This window comes from Camelus ferus, chromosome 3 (genome assembly GCF_009834535.1).
Source record: "Camelus ferus isolate YT-003-E chromosome 3, BCGSAC_Cfer_1.0, whole genome shotgun sequence".
NCBI classification, from domain to species: domain Eukaryota; kingdom Metazoa; phylum Chordata; class Mammalia; order Artiodactyla; family Camelidae; genus Camelus; species Camelus ferus.
In genome coordinates, this window is record NC_045698.1 from 40,004,792 (window position 1) to 40,025,465 (window position 20,674).

The following is a 20,674-nucleotide window of genomic DNA, read 5'->3' on the forward strand; positions in this document are numbered from 1 at the left end:
GATACCCAATGAAGTAGATTTCATCTGCCTGTGAAAGACCTCAGGGGGACCACCCTGGTCCAGGCCCCCTCATCTTACAGCCGAATTGCTGAAACAGCCTTTCTGGTTTCTCTGCACGCAGGCTCTCCTCCTTCCAAACCATACTGCAAACCAATTAGATTAGTCTTCTAAAAACATCTCTCTCCAACTTAAACTAATGTCCTATAAAAAGCCAGTAGGAGACAGGACCTGCTGAGTAAACGGATGATGTAAATATAAGGCATACTTAGGAATACATGTTTAGGAATAAAAATATACGTTTTAGGAATAAAAGCCTACAAACTGTTAACAAGCAGTTATCTATTACAACATTATGTCCAATATTACTAATTATTCTTTCCTATGATGAAGCAGTCAGAAGTAGTGTGGACTTTATCTGCAGTGTGATTACATCCACTAGAAAACAGAAGCACGAAATTTCTTTTAAAATGTTCTATAACTCAGCCTTTTCACTAAGTCAGTCAAATTTAAGTCAAATTTATCACTAAAGGCACAGCAGTCCCCAGACAATTAACTGCCAGTCTCACAGGGGTCAAATCAATGTTCAGGCCATTGAGCAAAAATATTTCATAATTCAGGGCACTGATTTCTGTTAATTTCATAAAACTGACCGATAATTAGTACTTACAATTTGCCAAACACTTCATAGCTGACAGTACCCAATGAGGAAGTTCTTCTGCAGAAAAAAAAGAGAAATAAAAAGATGTTTTACTCAACTGCATATAACTCAAGGCATTACAGACACAGTTGGTATCATAAGAATGATACTTGCCCAAGTAATAGGAAACATACCTGCTAATCACAAATCACCTACTTCTGTATCAGAACATTTAAAAGATGAAAATGTTTCCTTAGCAGTAATGTTACAACACGTGCTTATATAAATCATGCCTGTAAATTTCTCTAAAGACAGGATGCACTTTTTAAAGCTTTAGGGAAAAGAAGAATTTTGATCGCTGGTTCCAAAGAAAGAAACTAACAAGCCAATTATCCTAAGGATTATAGAAGGAAAAGAAAAAAATAGAAAAAGCAGAAATATGAGTCATCACATGCATCTGTGAAACAAGTTCACCAAATACCTTAAGGAAAAAAAAAAAGCTAAATTCTGTTACGTCTAATGTCTAATATAAGTAGTATTTTACACGTTTCAATTTTCAAAATGTTTTAAGGCAAGAAAGTTCTGCTGACATATTAATACAGGCCATTAGTATGAGGACAGCTATCTGTTAGGTATTAAGGGATTTTTCTGGTGATGATACAGAACCACCCAATGCCTGGTGTGGCTAACACTGAACCAGCCCCTGGATGCACCTTGCTGAGGCTTTCGCTCCTGGACATTCATCTTTCTATGGCATTTCCTGAATCCAAACAACTAGTTCAAAGGTCTGAGGAAGTGAGAGAAGGCTATATGTAATGAGGACTAAACTTATGTAGGGCTTGTCAAACAGAAGCTGGTGGACCTGTGCAGCCAATGCATTGGGTCAGCCGGGAGCCAAGTGGCTTTTATGCACTTACTTGACTTGTCATCAAGGATAACAACTCCCTGCTTGCTCACACTGTACACGTTATGGATGATGAACTTGGAGTTGACAAGTTTAACATCTAACACTTCTTCTAAGGAATCCAGGCCAAGAATTTTCTGTAAACTGAAAAGATAAATAATCATTAAACTGGTTACTTTTAAAAAAATTACTATGTTCATGTATAACTGAAAAATTGTGCTCTACACTGGAATTTGACACAACATTGTAAAATGACTATAACTCAACAAAAAAATGTTTAAAAAAAATTATCTGCCCAAGAACTGACACTGTAAAAGATCAATCTTTCTGTTTGTTTTTTAAATTGAGGTTTAGTCAGTTTACAATGTTGTGTCAATTTCTGGCATACAGCACAGTGTCATACATGGATATACATATATTCACTTTCATATTCTTTTCCACCATAAGCTACTAAAAGATATTGGGTATACTTCCCTGTGCTATACAGTATAAACCTGTTTATCTTAAAAGATCTGTCTTTAAAATGCACTGTTTTCGTGCATTTCACCCAATCTTCATGGGGTAAAAAAGCTAGAAATTGAGTTATATAAAACAAATTTAAAAGAGATCCTTTTGTCATTAATGTATTGCTTCACTAATTTAAAAACGTAACACCTTGAATGTAAAGAAAATGACTTTCTAAGTAAAATATTATAATAACAAGAACTAGTTATCCAACAGTGAGAAACTGACACTAGTACATCTTTGTGAGGGAAAAAAAACTTGCTCTAACACTGTTAACTTTAATTACCTATAGTAGTACATTAAATATCTAGGACACCAAATTTTCCATTATAAGTTTCATTAAGTTTAAGATTTCAGTGTAACCAAAAGTTTAAGAACTTTTAAAGCTCAATTCTTAACTGTTATATAGATGACAATAGAAAATTCCCAGAATTCAGTTTAATTATGTTTGCTAAGCAGCATAGCTCCAAGTAATGCAAAGCTGAGATTTTTATACATAATTTCAGGAAACTAAATATGTACAGAGTCGTGGAGAAGCAAAATAGAAACCAAAAAAATGCTAAAAGACCTCATTCATGTCAAATGCACATACTAGGATAAAGTCGCAGACTTCCATATCTCTTCCACGTTGGCCTCTGTCAGCTGCCTACGGTGGATAAGGCGGCAAGCCGGTACCTCTCCAATGGCAATACTGTGACGCTTGAACCACAACTCAGAATTCTAATGGGGAGGGCGGGGATGAGACAGAGAGAGAGAGAGATAGAGAGAGAGAGAGAGAGAATGAATATTTCAATAGTGGTATGATTTTATGACAAATTCCTTGATTTGGTTATTTTTAACTTGATTTAAAATAAGAATTTGAAATATAAACTAACTTTCTTTGCATAGACCACAGAGTAATAAAGCACGGCTCTTAAAAATCAAGTCATATCTTAAATGAAAATTCAAGAATTGCAAAAGAGCAAAGGCAATAAGCATGACATTAGTGGGAGTTCCACCTAATCAGCGAAGTAGCAGTGAAGTAAAATTTTATTAATTCAAAATTAACTTGAGGAATATCTATCCAAATTCACACACTGTCCAAATTAAGTAATCATTTAAAATAGCAATGAAGTCTATTATTTTCAAGAATTCTCTATTTTTCATGAGGAAAGATCAAGTAAGCACAATGTTAGATAGCAGCCCCCAGATCTTAGGCATCTGAAGAAGGCAGGGAAACAAGAGCTCCACAGACAGCTGGGGATGGCAGGAAGAAGAACTAAAGCCCAGAGTGGTTAAGTAATTTGCTCAGAGTCACAGAGCTTTACCAATTCGACATTCTTAGCGTCTCCCTTCTTTCTACACACAAGTCTTTAAACTTCCTTTTGGTTATCACAGAAAAGAACTTCGAACTTTTAAGGGCAAAACATATAAGAAGTCATCTATGAAGAGTTTCTATAATAGTTTTTTGCACAAGTGTGAATGCAGAAAAATAAATTTGGGGAAAAAATGAGCTGGAAAGTTGTTTTCTGATGTGGTTTTTGGCTTTGTTTTTTTGGAGACTTACTGAATTTCAAAAGAAATTTGAAGGCCACATGGCTCTGTGAATTTGTTTTAAGTATCTAAATTAGGTTTCCATTTTTGAAGGCAGGAATACCAGCTGTTGCATTTGCCAAACAAATTCACTTCTAAAAGTTATCTTAAAGAAATACTCATGAATATGTTCAACTATTTATCTGTAAAGATACTTCTTGCTATATTGTTTATACACAAACCAAAAAATTAGAAATCTGGTACATATCTAACAGTAAAGTACTAGATAAATAAAATGGATACTTTATAGACATGATGCAGATATTAAAAATGGTGTTGAATGTTTAATACCATGAAAAAATGGACACAGTAGTACAACATTCTAAGTGAAGAATTTAGGCTACATAACAGTTCAGCATGATCTCATTTTGGTGTTAAAAATATGCATGGGAAAAAGAAAACACAACAAAAATGTTAATATTAATTCTCTGTTGATGATCTTATGAGTAATTTTTCTCTTTTGTCTCTGACTGTAAACAATTATCTTAAATTCATTAATAACAGTAATAGTAGTTAACATTTACCGAAAATCCGTGTCAGACATCATTCCCAACACTTCACAGATATGAAGTCACTCGATTCTCACAACTACCTTACCCCAGCGGGGAGTTATCGTCCCACTTTCACCAAAAAGAAAACTGTGACACAAACACAGTGAATGAAACCGAGAAACAAGTTCGCCCGGTAGTAAAGGGAGGAGCCAAGATTCAGCAGTCAGTCTCCAGAGGCCATGCTGGGACTCCCCGTGTTACCCCACCCCTCAGCAAACGCAATACTTTTTTTTTTTTTTTTTTTTTTTTTTTTTTGCTGTACTTCATTTTACTTTATATAACGTCTAGGCAAGAGAGAAGATAGGACCAAACCAAAACAAAAACCCACAAGCCGAGTGGAGGCAGAGGTAGAAAGAGGGGAAGCAGGTGGAAGAAATAAAGATGCGCTCCAGTTCCCCAAGGAAGATGGACTGCTTGTCTAGTAACGTCTCCATCAATGCACATGCACACTCAGCCTCCTCAATCCAAAACCCGCATCAAGGTCCAGTGGGGCAAACAGGTCCTGCACCGTCGCTCTTCCTTGGGACAGTCCTCAAGAAGCAGCAGCCCAAGCTTTAGCGGAATTAGAACAAGTGAGGAGCTCAAATCTCCACCACTTAATTGAAGGGGAAGTACAAGCTAAGGTGAGAGCAATGTTACCAGAAATATGCACACAGACAGACGACCAGGGACGTGACAAGCTTTGGGGGAAATGGCTGATGAATCTGAGATGCTGGCATATCACTGCAGGGCTCCTGAAAAATCAGAGACTGAAAATGGAAGACAGAAGAGAGAAGACAGCGTCGTCTTCACTGGTGCGTGAAAGTGTGCCAACGAGCACCCGGTCTTCCCAGAGTGACACCGGGAATATTACAACTGCCCAGGGCCAAAGAGAACAGAAAAGGGAAGTGATTATACCAACGATGTATACACATTAGTTTAATATGGGACTTTATCTCTGTTGTATAAAAAACACTGGGTGACCTTATAATGAAAACATGTCTGTTGAATCACCACTCTCCTGATGGGGTCATATTAGGAGTTTAAACACAGATTTTCAAAAATATGAACCTGACCTCATGGAGCTTATATCTTAATTTTCTTGAACATGGGAACTATCAGCTAGACCTTAACTAAGTTCTCCTCATTTGTAATGAATTAAATGATCCTCCAATACTCTTTGTGCTCACTCTTTCAGGGTGGTTCCACTTTTGATTTCTAATAACCTCACTGTACAGACTTCACTAGACCATGAGCCCTTTTGGAGGAAAAACTGTACCACTTACAACTGCACCTGTAGCACCCAGCACGCTGCGTGGCACACGGCAGACACTCAGTAGACCTTTATCGAATGAACATGTTCATGCCATTTAAATGTGACCTCTCATCTAAGTTCCACATCTATTATCTCCATCCACTTGGTGGACACTTCCATTTAATACAATCTACCTTTATCATCAAACATGTTTAAAACTAAACTCATCATTGTCCCTCACAAATCTGTAAGTTCATATGAAATCCTCCATTTCTGTTACTGGCATCACTCTTTTTCTTCAATTATCTTTGATAAAACCTAAACTAGTTAATTACTCTCTCCAAACTGAGATACAATACAACCTCTTTTAAAAAAAAAAATTCAGGGGGAGGGATACATTAGGAGTTCGGGATTAACAGATAAACACTACTATATATAAAACAGATAAACAATAAGGCCCTACTGTATAGCACAGGGAACTATACTCAATACCTTATAATACACTATAATGGAAAAAAATTTGAAAAAGAATATATATAACTGAACCATTTTGCTGTAGGCCTGAAATTAACACAACATTGTAAATCAACTATACCTCAGTAAAAAAAAAAATTTTTTTCTTTCAATTACATTGCCTAAAAATGTTTACATCATATCTTTGCAAACATATGAACTGGATAGCTCACTCTATAAGAATAGATTAACTTAAAACACTGATGTTGGTACAATTCTTAAAAACTGCCATATAAAAGTTTTTGTCTGCATTTTATTTTTTTGCATTATCTCAATCTTGGTAGTCTTCTACCGGAGACATTTCAAGGAAAAAGTACACTCCAAAAAAGGCAGTTTATTCTACAATGAGCTTAGATTTCCCCAGATTAGCAGACTCTCCCTTTGTTCATATACTGTGCCAGGGCTCACTCCACAATACCCCGTGCCCCTAGTCTCCTTACTTTCAACTGGTAATAATTATAACAAAGTTCAGGAAGAGGAGACCAAGAGGGAGAAGAGCAAATTACAGAACAGAAAGGAAAAGGAAATTATAAGGGAGTTTTAACAGAAAACTGCTCAGTCTAAACATATGAAAACAGCTACCATATATTCAAAGTGTCAGTAGGCAAGTGCGAAGAAATGCAAAAGCCAGTCTTCCTTTGTTATTCTCAGCTACTGACACGTAAGATATTGTCTTCAGGCCACTGCTCGCAGGGGACCACAGAAAGAAGTGGACTAAGCCTGCTGGTTCACAGACTAATTCTTATCTCTCCTGCTGCCTGTCCTCCTCTCTTATAATGACACTTACCATCACAACCGGCCTCACCGGGATGTTCTCTTGTGAAGTGCCTGGTGGGGGGTCATTCCATTCTGGAAATTTAATAACCTCCTTTTGATATGGGGGCCTCTTTGGATATGGTTTCAGGGGTGAGGAAGGAGGAAATCTAAAAATCAAGAAGAAAATCTCTATTATTGCAGTCAGTGGGAGACACAGCTATTTTAACAACAGCCCCCACTTCTTGTATTCTTGAGAATTTATGTAATTCCAAACTTCAGATAATGAATTCATACTTAAATCATTACACACATCTAAATGGACCCAATAATATATGATTTTTTAAAACCTTCATTCATTATGCTCATCAAATAACATTTATGAAGAGAAACAGGAATCAAATATGTGACACATTTTTTAATAGATAAGTAAGCAAACCTTGTCCTATCATTCAATTTTCGTGATTAAAGATGTCCTTAATGGGATGCTAGGGGAAGCCACTTCTTCCACCCAGCTCAAATCCTCACTGCCTCATAACTCCAGCTGAAGTTTATAGATGCTAAGAATGCAAACAGAAATTACCGATAGAGAAATCTTCAGTAAAACTTGCTGAGGAAACAAACATTAGCACAAAAGCCATTTGGCCTAATGTTCATGTTCATAACTATTCCTCATAAAGATTAATCCTCCTTCCCTTGAACAGCCACACTGAGACTGAAGCTTCGGTGTAAAAATCCATCTTGGAGGAGACAGAATGCTTCCCAGTGTTCTTATTCTGCCTTCTGGTGCTTTCTTCTCTGATTTCATCTCCCCTTGGTATCAACATCATCCCTCCTTGGACAAACACATAGAAGCCAAAGCTACAATCTAACTCTCTTTGAACTGGTCTAGACCATACCTGATAAAGAACAACAGAGGTCACTAAATACATTTTCCTCAGAGGGTCTGTTTCTGTTCGCTTGCTGCAAAGGGATACATTGCACTGTGTTGGGAAAAAAAAACAAAAACAAAAAGATGCAAGAACTCTAGTTCTTAAAATTGACACGAAATTCAATAGATAGTGACTTTTTATTTTCACTTTTTATTTATTTAGGCCAAAATCAAGGCTTAAAATCTTGTCTGTGATACCCATAAGCTATAAGGACCTTATTCATAAGGCAATACGAGAAATAAAGAATCTTAAAATGTCTACAGTTTACAAGGAAAGTCTGTGTCAGGGTGAACCAGGAGAATGATAAACAATGAGAGTACTACGGAGAGACATTTTAAAAACAGGCACAATAGACTTGACAAGGATGACTAACAGAGAAAAGCTGAATTTCATTTTCTCTGACAAGAACATCCAATAACTGCATTTTATTGGAAAAGTCAGTTTTGAGTCAGTAAGAAAAAAATGCAGTCTAGAAATCATTAAATCAAATTAAAGATAAACTGATAGATTGCTTAAATTTTCAGTAATTAAGTTACCAAGGCAGGTATTTCCAGGTGATTCCAAAATATAAATTAAATGAATCTCTAAAGCCAGTGAAAATTATTCTACTTTGTAAGTAAAGGCTGGCTTACTGAAGTTCAATCTGATTTCTTAGAAGCCAATAGTCACAGCAAAAGTCCTATTTCCAGCCAGACTATAGCATATGTATGCAAACAGACACATACACACACACACACACACACACACACACACACACACGCACATTCACATAATATTGCATACAACTGCAGGGAATTCACAGACCACCTGCTTCTCAGTCCTTTAAAACTTAAACACAACCCTTGCCCCCACCCCGCCCTACTGCTTACTTCCCTTCCTGATCCCTCAACTATGGTGTGAAAAGTATGAACCTGAGTTCCATCCTTGGCTCACTCACAAATTGTCTGTATGTCCTCAGGAAAGTGAAAGTGTCTCAAAATCACAATTTATTCCCTTGTCAAATGAAGGAATTAAATTGGATGATCTATAAATTTCCTCCTAGGTTCAAAATATGTTTCTTGTAGTCCCACAACCAGAAACAAGCAATATCCCCCAGACCAAAGCAGAATTTCATATGCGGAGAACTGCGACTGAAGAGACACCAGGGAGCCCCTACTTCCCTGGGCCCCGAGAAGATAGGGTCTTTATTACATAGCACCGGCCGGGTCAGCAGCTGATGTGGTGTCTTCCCAGCAGACGGTAACCTGGCCCGAGATGAAAGGAAGAAGCACTCCCTCTAGTGGACCGCCTGTATGTTGTGCACTGAAAGTTTTCCATTTAATTCTAACATTTAATCATGTCACCTTGGCCCTGAAAGTCTGTTAGAGATAATCTAGTCCAAATGTCACATTTTTCGCTTAGGGGAATTAGGCCCCAAAGAGGGGCCTAATTTAATAAACACAGCTTATTAAAATTGTCATAGCTAACTGGCCAAGAGGGCAAATCTTGAACAAAAGATTTACAAGAAAATTATGGAGAAAATTATGAAATTTTATTAAAAGACATCAAAGAATTAAATTGATAGAGATATCATGTTAGTGAATAAGATGATTCAATATCATAAAATGTCAATTTTCCTCAGGAAGAGCTATAGTTACAATGAAATTCCAGTCAAAATACAAAGTTTTTCATGAAACATGATCAACTGATTCTAAAAGTTATGTGGAAATGCAAGTGATCTAACATAATCAGGACATTCTTGAAAGAAGATATGCTCTACCAGACATCAAGGCTAAGTAAGTTGGTAGGACAAGACTGACGGCATGGACCACAGCTTCTCAGCCTCAGCGTCGCTGACGCTCGGGCTGGATAATTTTCCCATGGAGGGCACTCATGCACAGCGTCAGAAGTTTAGGGCTGTCCCTGGCCTCTACCCACCAGATGCTCACAGCAGCCCCTCCCAAGCGTGACAACCAAAACCGTCTCCAGATATGTCTCCTGCAGAATGGCCCCCGGGTGAAAACCATCAGTGGAAACAGGCGATCTAAAACAAATACACACACGTTTAGAAACCTGATTTATGACAGAACAGACATTACAGATCAAGGATAGTGTACAGACTGTTTAATGAAGAGTTCTGGTCCAGTTGGTTACCCATTTGGGAAAAAATGCAATTGCATCCCTGTGGCCGCCTGCACTTCCAAAGATGTTTTGCAACGTTACCTCCCACCCACATGTACTCCTGCAACGTGATCTTGCCGCTACCCTAACAAGAGGGAGGGTGCACCTGAGCCAAAGTGAGCGCTCTCTGGCTGACATGGTGAACAGAAGACGGCAGGGGGGCAGTGTGGCAGTTCTGGGCACTAGCCTCGAGCTGGCCCGCAACTTCCTTCCCACCTCTTGGAACTCTGGCTCTCGTATCACTCATTCTTGCCAAGCTCCCTCTTGGAAACCAGCCATCATGTAAGTGTGACTGCCCTGAGCCCAGCATGCTGTGAGGCCCCTAAACGACAAAAAGAGGCCCCAGAAGATGAGACCCTGCGTGGAAAGAAATTGAGGTCAAGCTCCACCGACGTTCCAGACTTCTGGATGAAGAAGTCATGGCAGAGGCGGATCTCTGAGCCTCAGCAGCCCCAGCTAACGTCCAGCTGAGCCCTTCCAAATTCCCAACCCATAAAATTATGTAAGAACTACAACAATTGTTTTAAGGCACTACGTTTGGGCGTAGTTTTGTGATACAACAACAGGTAACCGGAAGGAAAACGTGTGGCATCAGGGCCCCGCAGTGTGTGCAGGCCCGACGGGCCTCAGGGAGACTTTGTAGTGGAGGCTGGAAGAACAGTGAGGAAGCTGTCACTGGAGGTTGGGGACAAGACGTATGGCACATAGTGGCATAAAGCTCGGTTACAACTGTCACCTGCACTAACAAGGAAAATACAAAAGGTGGATCTGGCTAAGGGGTTTTCCAGGGTGAATGCTGAAAGTGCCAACTCGTCTCTTTTAGTCTCAATAACAAGATATAGACAGAAGGAAATAACTAAAAAGGAACTTTTCAGTTTTTAAGCAGAATTTAGAAGAAATACAAAGGAGCCATGACCTGATAATTAAAAAACAAAACAATTTCTCATTGTTAATCTCTCCCAGCAAAGGGTTCTCAGAGTTAAAAAGGGCCTTATAACAAATACCAAATTCATGATGTTTCTAGTAAACTATTGTCTCGAGATTGTCACAAGTGTGTGGCTATAAAAGTTTTGCTATAACCTCATAAAGATTTAACAGAGTAACTTTCTTGAAGACAGTTCTTTAAGAATCTTAGGTGTGTTGCACCATAGCCGGCTTATAAGCAGCCCAAGGCAGAGGAGATCCTGTCTCAAAGAGATTTATGAGTGCGACTTCTGTCTGATGGATTGAAGCACAATAAGATTCACAGCCACAGCACTTTGAAGATAACAGTAATAACAGAATCACCATCCACTCCTACTAAAACACAATTTAAAATTAAAAGAACAGTCAAGAATCCCAGGCTTCTATAAGCAGGATGCGTCTGAAGAAGCTATGCCACTGCAATCATGGGCCAGAATGACTCCAAATACAGAGCCAGGAGTTCAGAGGTACAGCCAGGAACCACACAGAATCACTCCCAGGAAGCAGAATGTGCCCTAATCAGTGACAGACTTATGTTCAACTGCATTTTAGAAGTGCTATGTATGGGCAACGAATTGCTATATGCGATGCCATTGTGGGATGAGTTTTGGGAGTCTTGACAGAGGAGGTGAATGTAGTTTGCAAACAACTGCTGATGTAGTCAGACTGAATTTTCTAACGATGGCCACAGCAATATCTCCCACTCATTATGCTTCTTCCACAATGTGACTCTGACACTCCTCATCAACGGGAGGAGGTAATTTCTCCATTCCTTTGCATGTGCGTGAGCCCCAGCGATTGCTTTAACAAATAGAACACGGCAGAAGTGATACTTCAGCAATTCCAGGCAGAGGTCTACAGATCTTAGCCGCCTGGCTGTTTCCTCTTCTTGCCTACTGGAAATACTTTCCTTTTGGGATGCTCATTCTTGGGACATAGAAGCCAACAACCCATAACAGCAACTACCCTAAGACCATCGTGCTGCAAGAAGCACAACCCATGCGGACATGCCCTAGAGGGTAGAAGCTCATGTAGAGGAGAAAGGGGCCAAGGGGCACAAAGGCACCACGTCTGTGAGCAGAGAAAGAAGACATCTTGGAAGTGAATTTTCTAGCCTAAATAATGCCATGTGGGTAAGGGGCAAACTGCCAGCTAAGTTCTTTCTAAATGCTTAACACAGGAACCATAAGCTAGGTAAAATATGGTTGCTTCCAGCCACTAAAGCTAGGGGTAATTTGTTTTTCAGCAAGAAAAAAACAAAAAAAATCCCAAGTTCACACCATGAACAAGAATCATAGGCAAAACCATAAAACTAGGGTACAATATAAGAAAATATCTCTCTGACCTTGGAAAATAAAGGAATTCTTTTTAAGCAAGATATAAAAACCACACAGTATAGAGAAAATACCTGATACATTCACTGACATTACAATTAAAGTTTTTTCTGTTCATTAGGACACCATAAAGTGAAAGAAATAAGAGCTTTTATAAATCCATATAATTGACTAAGAATTAATATCCAGAATATACTTTCTAAAACGCCTAAGGATTTATTTTTTTAAAAAATCTTATAGAGAAAGGCCAAAGACATCCAGCTATGGAATCAGTAATAAAAGATACTTAATCTCATCAGTAATCAAGGAAATTCAAAATAACATTACAATGAGACAGCATTTCACACTTAACAGATTGTCAAAACTTTATGTCAGTTGGTACCAAATATTTTCTATCACTGAAAAATTAGCATATTCGCTATGGGAAACAGTTGGCATGTAAAGCTGAACATGTGCATATCAACATGCACGTATTCCGTAAACTAATTCCACTCCTTGGTAACTGGGTAACCTAAAGAAACAATACGTGCGCGAAGAAGACATGTCAATAAATGTTCTAGGCAGCACAGCTTATAGTAACTGGAGCAGAGCTCCCTCTAGTGGGCAACTTTGTCTTTGCTTTAAAATTACAAATGTAATCCTACCTAACACGATCGTGAATTCCAAAATTATAAAATCCGCTTAAAAATGACCTAGCACAAACTCTACACTTGCACAGTGAAAAATTTGAGGCCATAAAAGGAACTGGCCACAGCTAATCATCTGACAAAACCACCCAGGTCTCCTATTGCCACCTCTGCTGCCAAACACTGGTTGGAAAACTGCAATTAAAAAATAATCTATACCAGAACTACTATCCTTTAATGAATATACTTGATACAAACTAGAAATTATTACCTAATCAATCAATAAAAATATTCTAGGGTATCTAAACCCCAAGGAAAATACAGCTTATAAATCTTAATAAATTTGACTCAAATGACAGAGGACACGTGACTTAAAGTCCTTTCCACAATGTATGCTAGAAATTTTCCTTTAGCATCTGCAGAAACTGGCATCTACAGCTTTTACCAGCCTGCTTCTTTGCCTTAGTAGCCTAACGCCTTTAAATTAAAAAAAAAAAAAAAAAAACAGCCCAGTAATGATTACAGGAGCTGATCTCTCTGAGATGGCTATTTCTCAGAAACTCATGGGTCAGGCAAATTCACAGTATTTTGCTGGGCTTCACTATGCTCTGTAACATATGCCCATTCAACATACTTTTCAAGCCCAATAGTGGTATATAGTACTGTATCACTTAAATGCTGAAAAACTAATGATTACACCTCACAATACTGCTTAAAGGTGTATCAGGAACTTAAAGTATTTGAGGGAAGGAGAATGAGAGATGAGGTAGAAGCAGCTACCTGACAAACTAAGGAACTCTTTGAACTACAAGGTCAGAAATCATTCCATATTCTGTATCAAGAAAGATTCCATTATGAGTAAAGGATCAAATGAGTATTTTTAACTACGGGAGATGTATGATCTTACCTGAAAGACACTCCTACTTTAGATCAGCAATAAGTATTTAGAAAATAAATTCCATTTGCAATAGAATAAAATATATTAAATACACATAACAAAAAAAATAAAAAGAAACGCACAAGATCTAAGATCACGGAAAATTACCACTCTTTACAATAACTGCACGAAAAAAACATAAACTACATAGATCTAAATCTAAAAAAAAAAAAAACGAGCAGCGTACATATACTTAAAGCTACAAACATTTCTGAGAGATTAAAACCTTAAATAAACTGAGAGGTACACCGTGTTCATGATTTGGAAGACCCAGTTTCATTAATTTATCAAATCTCCCCAAACTGATCTATGGATCTCACACAATTTCCTTCAAAACCTCAAGAGAAATTTTTATAGAAATAAATAAGTAAGTTAATTAATTAATTAATTCTAAAATTTATATGAAAAAGCTAAAGAACTAGAATAGCCAAAACAATTTTGAAAAACAAGTTGGAAGACACAATACCTGGACATACAGGACAGTGGGATAGTATATGAATTAAGTCGGAGGGCTTTATACATTGCTGCGTCCACATGAACATGTGTCACATGAATTCACATGAATATGTGTCCCAGGAACCAAGGGGCAGAGGCAGGAATAGCCTTACTTAACCATCCTCCCCAATGACCCACAGCCCTGGGCTCTGCAGCTATAAGCCCCGTCCCCAAAAGAGAAGTGCTCTTGCCAGGGGACCGAGCGGGGCACTTTGGACTTCTGGCAAAAGTGGCAGGGAGCAGCAGGCAAGAAGAGGAACCCCTGCATGGCAGGGGTAACTGATCCAGACCAGGGACAGGGAGACAGGACACCCGTGCACCTCTTGTACTCCCTCGTCCCGCCGTAACTGAGTGGGCGTGCGCACAAGCATCACGCCTGGGGATGCATGGTTATTAAGGGTCCAGACTCTCAGAATGAACTTCTGGGGCAACGTCTAGGCCAGCAACTGAAAGCCTGCCAAGGTGACAGCTGAGGGTGGGGGAATCTACCCTGGAGAGCGGAGAAAGGAGAGAATCAGCACCAGGTGCAGCCATGAGGCCAGCTACAGAGGCAGAGGCTGTGTTCCTCCTAGTAATTTCCACCTCCTAGATTTGGCTTCAGGAAGGCCCATGAACACATGCGGAGAAGCAGATCTGTGCAGAGTAAGGAAGGGATCGTGCCGGCCAAGGAGGCGCACGGCTCACACCTCCCTGCAAAGCGGCAGCTTCCAGGACAGCCTCCGGCCTCTAGCTGCTGGCCTTTTCCCGCTTCCCTGGGGCTTCTTCAGCACACTGGTGAGCATGGTGGGCTTACCGGAGCAAGGCCAGTCCCACCAGAAGACATGGGACGCCTCCAGCAGGCAACCTTTGCCCAGGGACTCCCCATTGCATCAGCCTGGCCAAGACCTTCTCAGACCTGCACCCCGTGGTTTTCAGCCCTTCCTATCCAATTCCTCTTTCCGACTCTGCTTTCAAAGAGGTCAGACCTACATCACAGGCTGAAGGCTACCCCCAGCTCATGTTCCCTTCCCTTTATCCTTTCGGGATGCCCCCAACCCTGGCATCATAATGCGTGCACAGTCTAGTCCCATCCTGGCATCTTCTCTTCTCAGAGGATCCAAACAGAATCTTCTACTAATTTGCACTCTCTGTGACGACTTCAAATCAGTTCAAACAATTTAAGTGCCTGCTACACTTGAGTCACCACTAGGTAACAGAAGTAACTAGGTAACAGAGACATAAGAACTAGTAACAGTTCTTGCCCTCAAGAAACTTTGTCTAGTGCAAGAGTGAGCAACTGTGCCCTGAGGGCCACATCCTCACCACTTGCTCTAATAAATGAAGTTCTTCTGGAACACAGCCAGGCCATTCACTGATGGTCTATGCCTGCTTTTCCTCTCCAACAGCAGGCAGGCAGACATGACCAAGGTTGTCTGACCCACAAACACTGACCATCTGGCCGTGTACAGGACAAGTCTGCTGACATCAGTCCAGTGGGACCCAAGATATGAGAACATGTACCTGTCCGCTACGTAGGGTCCACCGGGGCGAGGAGCTTGTCTGTCGTGTTCCCACTGTCTCTCCCACAAGTGGCACATTCAGTTTTCATGCTAGAAGTTGCCGGAGACCTAGCAAACCTAAGATGTATACCTAAGTCCCATCTAGGTAACCAGTAGATCCTCAAGACAGGCATGTCAGCATCCATCCTTTGACGATGAGGATACAGAGGTTCAGCGCCTGTAAGCAATTTGCCTAAGATCACACGGGTAGTGGGAGAGCTGGGATTCGAGCCAGGCCTGCTCACTCCCAACCCTGTGTTGTTAGAGCCCGTGACCGAGCGTGCGGTACATGTCACCACAGCTCACTGGGTGGGAGAGGACTGAGCCACCTTCACCCAGGAGGAGAGGATTACTGCTTAACACCTTCCCGGCAGAAAGGGAACTCCCCAGTTACTAGCCTTTGAACTTGCTTCTCAATGAACACGAGGCCCTGGGCTGGGTGTGGGGTACACAGATAAAAGCAAATTCTTTCCCCGCCTTATGTTCCACCACTCCTTGGGTATGACACTCAACCTATTCTTACGTCCTCCCAGCTCACGTATGATGACTACTTTCGTAAGCAATTCCCTCCACTTTGATTGACCTCTCTCCCTTCCTTGCCTGGCAAACATCTGTTGATGCACCAAGACACAACTCAAATGTCACCTCTGATTGACTCAAGCAGAGGTGACTCCTTGGTCCTCCTAGAGCGCTGAGGTCACATCCTTATAATGGCATTTGTGACAATGAATTCTGATTTATCTGTCTTCCTAACTGAAATGTAACTCTTTGAAGACAGGGCCATTCATCCAAATATGCCAGGTACAGGTGTGGTAGGCACTTTGTGATGCTTGAGGAAGGAAAGGGAGGCGGGAAGGGAGGAGGACAGGGAAGAACAGCATGTGAGGACCTAATTAACACTGACCCCAAAACACACTGAACCGTGCTCAGAAGAGGCCAGAACCCAGGCATTTATCAAGCAAATGGGAAATGCCTACTAGATGCCAGTTGCATAAAAATGCTTAAGTGGATTATGCTGTCTGATACCCACATAAAACATTTGTCTGGAGAAAGAAAAATACCATATGATATCACTTACATGTGGAATTAAAAAAAAAAAGACAAATGAACTTATTTTCAAAACAGACTCACAGACAAAGAAAACAAATTTATGCTCCTGGGGTAAAGAGGATGGGAAGGGATAAATTGGGAGTTTGAGACTTGCAGATATTAACTACTATATATAAAATAAACAACAAGCTTATGCTGTACAGCACAGGAAACTACATTCATATCTTACAGTAACCTATAATGAAAAAGAATATGAAAACGAGTATATGTATGTACATGTATGACTGAAGCATTGTGCTGTACAGTAGAAACTGACACAACATTGTCAACTGACTACTTCAATAAATAAGCAAATAAATAAAGCCACAAAAATTGTTTTAATTAAAAAATAAAGCATTTGTCTGGCCTCTCCCTCTCCTTGTGTGCAAGCGTATCTGAGATCAGAGAGATGGTACACCCCGCTTTCAAAGACTTTTATAAATCTAGTCTTATAACATGTGTCTCAACTGGATAAAGAAGTGGTGGTATATTCATACAAAGTAATACTACTCAGCCATAAAAAAGAATAAAATAATGCCACTTGCAGCAACATGGGCGGCCCTGGAGACTTGTCATTCTAAGTGAAACAAGCCAGACAGAGAAAGAAAAATAACGTATGGTATCACTCATATGTGGAATCTAAAAAAAAGACAAATGAACTTATTTACAAAACAGAAACAGACTCACAGACATAGAAAACAAACTTATTAGGGGAGAAGTGGGCTAGGAAGGGATAAATTGGGAGTTTGAGATTTGCAGATATATTTCAATAAAAAATAACAACAATAACATGCATCTCAAGGCAAGTTCCCACTTTCCTCAGAAAGTTACAGTTTTAGGATTAACTGACAAGAACTGACTTGCCCCCACACGATCTTTATCACAGTTGATCCTTGCAAAACACAGGTTTGAACTGCAGTGCATCCACATATACGTGGATTTTTTTCAACAAATACATTGGAAACATTTTTTGGAGATTTGCAACAATTTGGAAAAAACTTGCAGATGAACCATGTAGCCTAGAAATATCAAAAAAATTTAAGAAAAAGTCAGGTGTATCTTGAATGCATAAAATATATGCAGAAAATAGTCTATTTTATCACTGACTACCATAAAATATACACAAATCTATTATAAAAAGTTAAAATTTATCCAAACTTACACACGCACTCTTATAGACTGTACATGATGTTGTTTGCAGTTGAGAGAAACATGAAGAAACAAAGATGCAGAATTAAACCAAAACTGCATAAAACTAACTCATACACACTGTCCTACTGTAATAATTTCATAGCTACTTCCTGTTGCTATAACAGTGAACTCAAGTGTTGCCAGTATCTGCTGAAAATGCCCCGTGATGCTAATCATCTCTGCACGAGCAGTTTGTCTCTTCAGTCAATTGTGTTTCAAAGTAAAAAGTGATCTCTCACAGTTCTCATGTATTTTTCATCGTTTTTAGTGCCGTAAACCTGGCATAACACCACAGGTCCCATACGAAGTACCACTAGTGATGCTGGACGTGATCCCAAGAAGCAGGGAAAAGTCATGACATGACAAGAAAAAGCCGAACTGCTTGATGTGTACCGTAGATTGGAGTCTGCAGCTATGGTTGCCCACCATTTCAGGATAAATGAACCCAGTGTAAGGACCAGGGTGAAAAGGGAAAGGAAATTCATGAAGCTGTTGCTGCAGCTATCTCGCAGGCACAAAAACCTTGCACGTTCTACAAAATACCTTTTATCTCATATTGACAATGTAGCTTTTATGTGGGTGCAGGATTGCTATAAGAAAGGCATACTTGCAGACCCTGATATGATTTGAGGAAAAGCAAAGCCATTTTATGACAACTCAAAGCAAAAGGAAAGTGAAGGATCTCAAGCTGGAGAATTTAATGCCAGCAAAGGGTGGTTTGATAATTTTAGAAAAAAGTTCGGTTTAAAAAATTCCAAGATAACAGGAGAAACAGCTTCTGCTGACCAAGAGGCACCAGACAACTTCCCCAACAGCATTAGGAAAATCGTTGAGGAGAAACTTAGATATCTGCCTGAGCAGGTTTTTTTGTTTGTTTGTTTGTTTGGGGGGTTTTTTGAGCAGGTTTTTAATGCAGACGAAAGTGCCCTATTCTGGATTTTAAAAATGCCACAGAGGACTTTTATTAAAAGGACTGTCAGTGCTCTGGAAGAGAACCCCGGTACAACATCATGAAAGTCTGGAAGGATTACGCCACTGAAGATGCCATCGTTGTCACAGAAAAGGCTGTGAGAGCCATCAAGCCCAAAACAATAAATTCCTGCTGGAGAAAACTGTGTCCAGATATTGTGCGTGACTTCAAATGATTTACAACAGAGCCAGCAAGGAAATCATGAAAGAGATTATGGATATGACCCCCTCCCCCCAAAAAAAGGTGGAGACTGAAGGGTTTCAAGATATGGCTCTTGGAGAAACCCAGACGCTAATATAGACACCACGCCAGAGATAACATAAGATTACTTGCTGGAGATGAGTCCTTCTGAACCAGTGCCAGACCACAAGGAAGAAGACACAGAAGCAGCAGTGCCAGGAAACAAACTGAAATCAGACAATCTGGCAGAAAAGTTCTGATTATTCAAAGACTGCTTTTTGACTTCTTTTATGACATGGGCCCTCCCATGATACAGGCACTAAAACTAAAGCAAATGGTGGAAGAAGGACTGGTATCACATAGAAACATTTTCAGAGAAATGGAAAAGCAAAAAAGTCAAACAGAAATTATGATGCATTTCTGTGAAGTTCACTGAGAGTGCCCGCCTCCCCTGCCAGCTCCCCCACCTCCCCCACCTCTGCCACCTGAGACAGCAGCACCCACTCCCTCCTCCTCTTCCTCTTCAGCCTATTCAGTGTGAAGACGATGAGGACAAAGACCTTCATAATCCTTTGCTTGCACTTGGTGAACAGTAGATAATCATCGTATGGTATAGTTAATCAACTTACCTAATGTATACGTGTGTGAGTGTCTCTTGTGAAAATCTAGTAACTGTACAGGAGGAACTGTAGGAGACACTCTCATGTCACCATCATCATCACCTAAGTCTTCATCATGTAGAACACTGTGTGCAAGACTTCCATAGAGTGGATACCCTATCCCCACTCAGGCGTAAGGTGAGGGATATTTAATCTCAAACTAATAATGTATTAGTTCTCTTACTGTTTTATAACTTTGCTTTCAAAGAGTTATATTACTGTACACAGTATGGGTCTCTCTCTCATCATTGGAGAAACTGCATATCAGCCTATCATCACAGGTAAGTGGTTTTTTAAAGAAACATTACAGTGTTTCCAATACTGTATTAAGACTATAGCTGTAATACTGTACGCCATAAAAATGTTGTCATATTTCATTCATTAGTGTATAGGCTAGGCCACAGTGAAGAAACAGTATCAACTGCACTAAGCTACGGTGAAGCAATCACGTTGCTGCTTCTCTATCATCAATGCGTGAATCGTTATACATGCAGATAAATGTGAATTTCTTTTTCACCTTACATTTTCATTTTTGATGTCTAGTGTTAGTGACGCATATAACATCTACAGTGGTTTGTATCATATAAGACAATATTGATGTAGGTACTGACAGTAACTCATCTACAGTTGATTCATCTTGCAAACAGATACCATAATTTATAGTATCAATAAATACATTTGTGTGTCTTCTTTGGAAAATGGCTATTCAGGTCTTCTGTCTATTTTTAAATCAGGTTTTCTTTTTTTGATATTGGGTTGTGTGAACTGTTTATATATTTTGTATATTAACACTTTATCATACATATCACTTGCAAATATTTTCTCCCATTCAATAGGATATCTTTTCATTTTAGTGGTTTCTTTTGCTGTGCAAAAGCTTAATTAGGTCCCATTTGTTTATTTCTTATTTTGTTTCCCTTGCCTGAGGAGAC

At 39.6% G+C, this 20,674-nt stretch overlaps 1 protein-coding gene across 2 annotated transcripts in view; it reads right to left on the reverse strand.

The window, feature by feature from the left end:
- DEPDC1B (DEP domain containing 1B) overlaps positions 1-20,674 on the reverse strand; it is an 80,822-nt gene that overhangs the window by 36,145 nt on the left and 24,003 nt on the right. For both annotated transcript variants that reach the window (XR_004317031.1, XM_014562761.2), the window contains exons 3-6: positions 6,703-6,838; positions 2,638-2,765; positions 1,555-1,685; positions 668-715 (exon numbers count right to left, since the gene is read on the reverse strand). Coding sequence is in view for 1 of the 2 variants with exons in the window: in XM_014562761.2 (XP_014418247.2) it covers positions 668-715; positions 1,555-1,685; positions 2,638-2,765; positions 6,703-6,838 (443 nt within the window). In the remaining variant the exon portion in view is untranslated. The remainder of the gene's footprint in view (positions 1-667; positions 716-1,554; positions 1,686-2,637; positions 2,766-6,702; positions 6,839-20,674) is intronic.